We start from the raw sequence: 9,756 nt of genomic DNA, 5'->3' as shown, positions 1-9,756 counted from the left end.
ATGCTCTTTCTTTTAATTCTCTTAATATATCTTTGACCGTGGTGAGAAAGCACATAAGTCATTTTGACTAGTTTTGCAGTAGAAGCGATTTAATATTTACCGGGTACCTCTAAATCCGTTTTATAGCCCACAATTACGTGTTACTTACTTTATTCGGTTTTAATTGTTGTTTTTATAATTATCTATGTAAATGTATTATACTAATATAGATCATTCTCCAAATTTTCCACCACCAATGCAATAAAAAATATGTCAAAAATGAAATTCGTGACTTATGTCATTTGATCCCAAGTGTGTCCATGACTTATATGTTATTGCACTTACAGAAAAGGGTTATGATAATAATATTATTAAACAAAGTATTTTTTATTTGTTATAAAAAAGGAAGTTTGATAAAAAAATAAGCCTAAAAAAAAGAATGAAACACTTAAATATACTAACTATTTAATCAATATCTTCGTCGATACCTGGATAGTCCAGCAACGCTGTTTCGCTCGATGGACGATTTTCATAAAACCCATGAAAAGTTGTAGGGATTAAGGGGAGCAAATCAAGAAGATAGTTCTTTTTTTCTTTATTTATTGGGGAACTAAATTTCCCACCCCATTTAGTCTAATAAAAGAAATTTCCTTAAGTGAGTCCTCTGCATTTAAGAATTTTTTTGAAAAATATTTTTCCATTATCCCCTTTTCTATAATTTAGCCATTGCACGTTATGCCAGTGAAAAGGTTTTCCTTGATCGTCTTTTTTCCTAGACACCAATGGCCCCTTTAACTTGTCGTATTTATAGAAAATATCCGTTTGAGGCTTTTTCAACAACAGATTCAATTTATGAAATTCAGATCTATAACGACACAGGGTTTTGGTATGATTCCTTGTACAGGAAATATATTGCTTCTAGGGTCAAAGGTAGAAACTTTTATTTATTTGGGCGCGTGAGTAGTGGCTTTCGTAACTCGGGAAACTCAAAATATGCTTACTGACTTATTCTAATTTTTCTTTAGACCACTTGTTTGGTGAAATATTCTTTCATTGGGCAGAATCAGTCTTTGTTTTCGCAGGTTATGCTCTTTTTATTAAAGCGATAAGTTTTATGAAATTGCCTGTTTCATTAAAAGTCACAAGAAATCATTTACGGCAAACAGAAATATGGCTACCATTTATTCGTAAAAAATATTTGTAAGTTTTGAGGCGAAATTTTTCTTTTTCTCCATCGTCTGTACGAGACCTCTGCGATTTTTTGTCATGTATGGTGAAAAGATTGTATAAGCTGCTCTCTTGTCGTAACGGCCTAAACTCCAATATTCGGGAAAAATTTCTTTCAGCTGATTTTCAGTGATTTTGGTTTTGCATTTTGCTCGGCACAGTGGCAGAGGTTGAAATGGTCTTTCTGGAATTATTTTACCATTTTTGTAACGTATGACTCACCCGAATTACTAATTTTTTTTTTCGTAATTCTCTAACCTTTCTTGTGTCCGGTGGTTTTTGCAGCTGTTAAAGTGATTTTTTACGCTCTAAACTGCTTTTGCTTGTAGTATTATTATTTGTCATCAAAACAGAATTGCTTTTAGGAATGTATCTGCTATCAACTCATCATCAACAGACACTTTAAACAAAAAACTTCTGGGCACGTGTTAGTCGTAATATCAAACCAAACTGAACTGTTTTAGGTTAAATTATTTTCTTTATGTAACGTTTCATACGAGCCTAGTAACATAAGTCACCGACGAGACGACAAGAGACAGCAAGTTCCAACTGGTTCTCTTCACATAAGTCGACTTATGTGTTTATTCACAAACTCAAGTCGGTATTTTTTGAGTATGGTTATTATGCACACTTCGCAATAACAGCTGTAAAAATGCATAGTAGACTAAAGTGCTTTTAGAGCCGATGATAGTATTACAAATAACCTACACATTTTTATAAAAAAAAATCGGAAAATTTGACTTATGTGCTTACTCACCTCAGTCACAGATATAACGAATATATTAAGATATAAAAATTGATCAGTTTGTAGTTGCCACCACCAGTGAAGAAATGATGACGACTATTAGACATAAGTCTGTTAGTAAATGACAAACACGATACTATAACTTATTTGTAGTGTACCGTTTTGTGCATCTTAAAACCTTCTATTTTGCGTTTTTCATATTCATTCATAATATCAAAATAAATCTGCCTAGAATATTTTTGATGTTAAAAAACAAAATCATTTTAGTAGAACATTTTAGAATGCCGATGCATTAGAATCGGGTCACATACTAGTTCTACAATAATTCCCTAATAAAAAAATTTAACTATGTTAGTAATTACTGTGTGCCACACTATATTAATATTTTTCCTTTCTTTAAATTCATGGGGTCATTTTAAAAGCTAATCTAACCCTAATCAGTTAATACTATAAGACCAACAATACCTTCCACAAAAAATCAATAGTATTATGAATATTTTATTCGGTTTCACGGAAAGCAGCTATAGTGGCTGGTCATTACACTCATTGCAGTATTACAATTCATATTATTTAATATTGTTAACAGTTCAGGTCACAGCGATATATTTTGTTGAATAATTTGTTATTGTCTTAACGTAAACAAGTAAGTATAGTTATGACCAGAACCTACACAAATATATAATAACATTTACAAGGCATAACCGAATGGAGGTCGGTATACAGTGGATATTTTTATCGTTTAAACTTTTTTAATTATTTTCTAGTAGTTGTTCGGAATAATTAGTTTAATAGCTTGTTATAATGCTAGAAGTAACCGTAAGATTGGTAAGTACTTGTTACAAATATCCACTTTTCTATAAAATTTGGTGACTGAACAACAACTACGAAAAAAGTGCCATAAAGTCTATTAGTTATTCATGTTTTTTTAATTAACGAAAAAACTAGTGCAAGAAATTCTTCAGTTTTTAGCAATGATGATGACTTTTCTAGTGGCTGATCTTTCTTGGCCAATCCTAGAATGTCTTTCTTCATTACTCCCTCCTTTTGATGTTATTTGGACTACCAAGTATTTGAAGGCTTTAGCTGATTTTACAGTTTCCATTTCAATTTGTAGGCTTTCTGGTTTTTTCTGCTGCAAGTAAGTACTTGGTTTTTGTATATTAATCGTAAGGCACCACTCGGTGTGCTTCTTTTTCAGTTTACTAAGAATATAGTCTATTTCACTCTCGTCTTCAGCTATTCGTGAACTGCTTTCTTGTTTCAGTCAGAAGTTGTTAGTAATGATCGATCCAAGATCTTTTTTCTATTAAATCTATTCTACTCACTTTTTTCTTTTGGTTTTTAGGTTTTTTACCATTTTCCATGCTTCTCTTAATCTTGTTCAATATAAGTTCAATATTGTTTGTTTTTTTTTATTTAAAGAAATAAAGTCGCATCCGCCCAAAGGTTATTAGCGACATTCCTGTAACATTTGTAATAATTAAATTTAACATTTGTAACAATCAATCATTGTAACAGTTAATTACAATTTGTGAACAATTGAACTTTGTAACAATTAAGTAAGGTAAATTTTGTGTAACATATTTATACATTTTAAGTAACCTAATAAATTGTTCGGAACTAAACTTTTGTTGAGGAGTGCTTTCAGGTTATTTGGCAAATTGTAAGACTGTCTTTGATTTAACTATTTAGGACAGTCTATCAAGAAGTGCTTTATACTGTCTACTGTATTGCATGTTTGGCATTTTGGAGGTTCACTATTTGAGAAGAGATAGGCATGAGTATACCTGCAGTGTCCAAGTCGTAGACGTGTAATAATAGTTTGGCATCTTCTACTTCTGGCTGTGGACTTCCATGAAAAAATATCACTTTTGATGGTTCTGAGGTGCGAACTAGAGTCATTCCACTCCCGATTCCACGCACTTAACACCTTATTTTTGAAATAAACTTTTAGATCGCCTGCGATACTCCGACACTCTGTTTCTGATGCGTCACTGGTGATAGCGTTACGGGCACTAGTATCTGCTTCTTCATTCCCTTCTATACATATATGAGATGGTTTCCATAGGAAGTGGACTCTTCTGAAATTTTCTTGAGCTTTCATTACTTCGGCCCTGATAATTTTCTCAATGGGGTATTTAGGGTATACATTTTGCATAGCTTTGACTGCGCTGAGAGAGTCAGAAAGGACTAGACAATGAAAACAGTCATATTGGTTAGAGTTATATTTTTTTGGGGGATTCAGATTAGTTTCCTGTAGGCATATTACATCAGAAGATTGTTCACCAATTAGATGATGGAGCATAGCAAGGCGATGGAAAAAACCATCAATATTCCACTGAAGTAGAAACTTGAATTTAATGTTGGCTTAACTGAGATGTGTCACTTTCCGCTTCCGATGCCTCACTGTTAATATAATTATGGATTTTTTTCCTTATGGACGTGAATTTACGTTTTATGGATCTTTCCTTTAAATGGGGATAAACTTGATTGAGCATATGGGGCAAAGCTGGTAGGTCTGTGGTATATTCTTGAATTGTGGTTATAGGATCTGTTGACTCCGTGATATTCATTAGGAGCATGTTAAGTTGATCATCGTTTAGAGGGAAAGGTAGAGGGTGATTTTCTATGAAGTTTTTAGCAGGGTCAAGTAAGAGAGAAAATGAGCATTCAGAAGTGCTTGCTGAACTAATTTTAGCTTTTTAAGATTTTGCTTGGACTTTAGGTGGTGGAAAAATGTTACACTCTTTTGAAGATGGATCTGCTTCAGGTGAAATAATTTTATCAAAGTTTCTTTTTGCTTGATTAATTATGTGACTGTCCTTATTTGATGCATCTACTTTGTTCGGTATCTCCGAGATATTAAAAATAGACATTTGTTCACACTGAGAAAGGTTTGTGTGATTAGATACTTGCAAGGATATATTTGTTGCGCTGGATACCGATGCTTCATTGTTTTGGTTGGGGTTTAGTTGAGCTAGTGGTTCGGAGCACTGTGAAGCGATGTGTCCTGGCTTCTTTCTTCTAAAGCAAACTAAACTGTCTTGAGAAATGAATATTCTATATGTCGTGTTGTCAAAAACAAGAGTAAATGACTCTGGTAGTGTTAAATTGTGAGGACTGATATAGATTTGTCTTCGAAAACTAAGGATGTGATTGTATTCAGGCATAGAAGCACTTATTTTGAGGAAGGTCATGACCCTGTAAGTCCGACCCTGTACATCTGCTAAAACAGGTATATCGGTCTTTACTAAAAGCGGTTATTTGTTGGTAAAACTGGATTTTTTTATTGACAACAATAACAAATAATTGCAATTTGCTGACTTTAATGCTAATTTAACTGGATAATATGTAAAGAGTTTGTACACTTACAGTTTATTTCAATATATCACTAAGATTCACAATTTATAACTTACATTAAATTTTGTTAATTTTAAAAATATTTGGAGCTCACATTGAATACAACATTATAGTTATCGATGCAGAACCGAACCCACCTATGTTGTTGTTAAGCTCTTCGCATTTACTTTTCAAGGAAAGATTTTTTGCTTTAGTTACTAGATTTTTACTTCTCTGTTTGATCTTGCGTATGTTCGTCTATTATCTGGGTCATTTATTTGCTTACTTTTGATATGCTTGTTTTTTGTTGTATACTGCATTGGAGATATCATTTGTCCACCACAATGAAGTTCCTTTTTGTTTTTTGGATCGTGCCGAGTGCTTCATAAGCTACTTCATTGATTTTATTTTTTATCTCTTGATATATATTCTCGGCTGAGGGGTAGATCAAGTTTATTAATTTTCGGCTAAGCTGTAACTTACAAAAAAATGTTGTTAAGTCGTTTTGCAGTGTATCAATATTGTATTTGAATGGATTCGTTTCCAGTGGTTTTGATTTGTTGCTAACTTGCCAATTTTTGCTACCTATAACTTCAGTTGGTTGATATCACCCATTGTATCAAGTTCTTGTTCGAGCTGGTAATTTTTAAGTTTTTTAAAAATGTAATCCTTTATCATCGACCTAGTGTCACAATAATTTTAATGTTTTTTAATACTTTAATTATGTAATTTCAGGGTCATCTGACCTCGTTATGTATACGTTTTTCACTGACGATGGCCCGATAGTGCTAAAAACGTTCTGAAAATTTATAAATCCATTTTGGATCATTTTAAAATTTTTAATAAATTTCATACCATTTTACTAAAAAAGTTTTTACTTCATGGTACGTTTTTTAAAACTATGATATACAGCCAACAACTGAGAATTTCCCTTTTAAAAACTGTTTTTTGTTTTAAATGCTAAGTGGTACTAATTACCATTTAAATGGGAATAAGCCACAATTAAAGGTTAAAGTAAATAGTAATTACTTTAAGATGCCAAAAAAAAATAGTTTCAGAGGCATGTTAAGTGTTACGATAACTACTTTCCAGGCCTGTTTATACAATGTTTACCGATTCTATTAATTTCTTGTTTTTTTTTTTTTTTCATATTCCGCTTCTATTTTCTGTCTATTTCTCTTATTATATTGTAGCGATATGTCTACGAAAGAGAATAAATACTATTATAAAATAATACTTCAATCAACTATGGGAGCTTATCGTCTATGCTTCGCCTAGATCAGTATCTCAAGTGTGAATCCGTCTTGTCTTAAACTATGAATTAAACAATGAAAATTTAGTTGGTAACAAATAAACCAATGAATTAACTAATCATATTTATTCAACATAAAACAAAATATTATTTAATTTGCAAAAACAACCCTGCCCAAAGCTTTACAATAAGCAAATTTAAAAGATACTTATGACTTCATGTGGTTGCTTGCTTCTGTTAAGATGCTGCCTCCAGATTATGTGGGTAGGTCTTGTTGTTGCCTCCAGAGTATGTGAGTAGGTCTTAAAGACAGCTGCGGTTATTTCGTTCTACATTATTCCATAAATTCCCTAAATTATTAGATAAACCATTCCATAAAACATTTCATAGAATATTCCAGAAATTATCCAATAAACTACAATATAACATTAGTATTAACGAGATATCAAAGGTAGTTGACTTCCTTGCCAATTATTTTACAAAATCACAATTAAAAAAAATATCAGATGGCAAGAATAAAGTAAAATAGAATTATTTATTAAAATTAGTTAAGTTTTTTAAGACTCCTACATGCATAAAATTGATAACGTGGCTTTTGAAGAAGTGAGGTTATGAATATTGAAAATACTGTCAGAATTATAAAATATAGATTATAATGAAAGTACTCACCCCAAGAGATTTCTGCAGACCATAAAATGAACCTTATTCCATATTACCTTCTATTATAAATTTCAATTAAAGACAAAAAAATATATCCCACTACGTTCGAGAAGCTGATTGACAGAAAGTAGGGAGTGAATACACTGAAGTATAGCACAGATGCCATAAGACGTATGCCTATGATGGAATTAGCTCTATCAACATAGAACACAATATTTAGTTTACCGAACAGAAATAGAGAGGGTGAATATTGATTCTACCGGACAGAAAGAGAGAGGGCGCCAACTATTTTTTGAAGAAAAAATAGTAAAAACGAATCTGAAGGCAAAGGAATTAATAAATTAATAAAGAAATTAAAATAAAATAATTATTTAAATATAAATTAATAAAGATGTGACGTTTATAACGTTTCAATGTATCCGAGGGAGTATCAGTTATTGTTGTTCCATTTTTCAATTCTAGATTTAATTTGTTTCACTCTTTTATCTTTGTATTTATTCAATTTCCTTTGCTTTTTGCTGTCAACGTTCTTAATAAAAGTTAAAGAATAAGCTACTAATGTAGCAGCAATTTTAAGATCGACTTTGATTAGCTTACAGTGTTCAAAATAATCCCATTTGTTATAGGATACACTATACCAAAAATTTATAACACAGAGAAATAAAAAAAGTCTAGTATGTGTTATCATTTTGAAACTGTAATTAACAGTTGAAAAACTATCAATTAAAGATAGAAAAAAAATTATAGACGATATAGTAAAAGTTTTTTATGTAGGTCTTAATTATTGTAGCTCATACATTGGTAAACATACGAAAAAGTTGGACTTTGTCAAGGTTTTTTATTGAAATTAATAGTTAATTTTATTCATTAATGCATCCTTATGCACTAGGTACAACTAGTAGGCGTTGAATTCTACATTTGTAATAGTGACACAGATAGAAAAATCATGATTTCATTCCAATACCTTAACATTGCAAATAAGTCAAATGGGATCAAAATGAACAATGATAAAAATATGCATGACCAACAGATGCTATTTTGGGCTCAATCCCCTTTTTAAAGCCTCAATTATATCGAGAAATACAAAATACACAAGGAAACTAAGTTCCTGTGTTTGGCTGTATACCATATATTAAAAATTTTGAATAAAATCCTTTATAAAAAGGTATATAAAAAGTATTTTTATATACCTTTTTATAAAGGATTTTATTCAAAATTTTTAAATACAAAATACTAAACAATAATACGCCCAGCCCTAACATAAGTTTCAGAGACCTGGACTCTAACAAAAAGTAATGAAAACATCTTGTTTCGAATGAAATATACCGAGGTTAATCTACGGAGCGGTAAATGACAATGAGTGTGGAAAAGACGATACAAATTCGAACTTTATAGAATATACCAGGAACCAAATATTGTAAAACATATTAAGGTAGGACGTCTGAGGTAGGTAGGGCATCTAATGCGAGTGGAACAAAATTACCCAGCTAGAAAAATGCTCCTTAATATACCCATTGGTCAGAGAAGAAGAGAAAGACCCAGAACAAGGTTCCTTGATACCATGGATGAAGACATGAGAAATATGGGAATACGAACTTGGCGAAGGAGGGTAATGGATAGGGATGACTGGAGAGAAATTCTTGAGGAGGCTAGGACCTACGCGAAGTTGTAAAGCCAGAATGATAATGATGATGGTGAAAATATGTACAGTGCCAAAGAGCAATTTTTATCTATATCAGCAATCTATAAAGCTTCGTGAAAAGCTTTGGAGAGACGATATCTCCTTAAAATTACATTTCCATATTTCCAGTAGTTAAAGTTATTCCGCTGATACTAGGTCGTCAGAGCATCGTTTGTGATAACAAAGTTTACCAACGTGAATGTGAGGTTGACATTTGAGTAGGTGAGACTGTTTAAGACTACTATTATGTAGTATATTATCGATCTAAACCTCGGGCACTTCATGTGTATTCACGAATACGAATATCTTTATATCTAAGAATGTTAGTGATTGAAAATGAATTTATTTTTGATAGCGCTACAGTGTTGCTGGCAGATACTGCGCAGGGGCTCCAAAGGATGATGGATAACCTTGTAGAAGCATGTAACAAATACGGCCTAAAACTAAATTGCAAGAAGACAAAAATAATGATCATTAGTAAGAACACCTACATAAACGACCAAATTACAATAGGCAATACACCATTAGAAACAGTGGAAAAAATATGCTATTTGGGCTGCAATATTAGGGATACTTAGGATCACAGCTACGAAATAAAAACTTGTATTGAAAAAGCCAGAAGCTTTTTCAACAGCCTTAGAAAGATTCTCTGCAACTTATCTTTAAGTATAAATATACGCATAAGAATTCTTAGGTGCTATGTCTTTAGTGTTCTCCTCTATGGAGTAGAAAGCTGGAGCCTTACAGAAAATGCCATAAAACGATTAGAGGCATTTAAAATGTGGTGCTACCGACGTATGTTGAGATTTTCATATATACACCGCACAAGTAATATAACTATTCTCCAGAGGCTAAAAAAAGACAAAGAAATTA

The 9,756-nt window shown here is 32.0% G+C and overlaps 1 protein-coding gene across 2 annotated transcripts in view; it reads left to right on the top strand.

Moving 5' to 3' along the window:
- Window positions 1-2,510: 2,510 nt before the first annotated feature.
- Window positions 2,511-9,756, top strand: part of LOC140439570 (fatty-acid amide hydrolase 2-B) — a 161,060-nt gene continuing 153,814 nt past the window's right edge. Inside the window, exon 1 of one of the 2 annotated variants that reach the window (XM_072529559.1) lies at window positions 2,511-2,594. Coding sequence is in view for 1 of the 2 variants with exons in the window: in XM_072529558.1 (XP_072385659.1) it covers window positions 2,753-2,776 (24 nt within the window). In the remaining variant the exon portion in view is untranslated. Of the gene's footprint in view, window positions 2,595-2,634; window positions 2,777-9,756 lie in introns of those variants that run through there. The other variant, XM_072529558.1, reaches the window with a different exon arrangement.

This window comes from Diabrotica undecimpunctata, chromosome 4, assembly GCF_040954645.1.
Source record: "Diabrotica undecimpunctata isolate CICGRU chromosome 4, icDiaUnde3, whole genome shotgun sequence".
NCBI classification, from domain to species: domain Eukaryota; kingdom Metazoa; phylum Arthropoda; class Insecta; order Coleoptera; family Chrysomelidae; genus Diabrotica; species Diabrotica undecimpunctata.
Note: the sequence above shows the minus strand (reverse complement) of the source record. Positions and strands in the feature narration are given on the sequence as shown.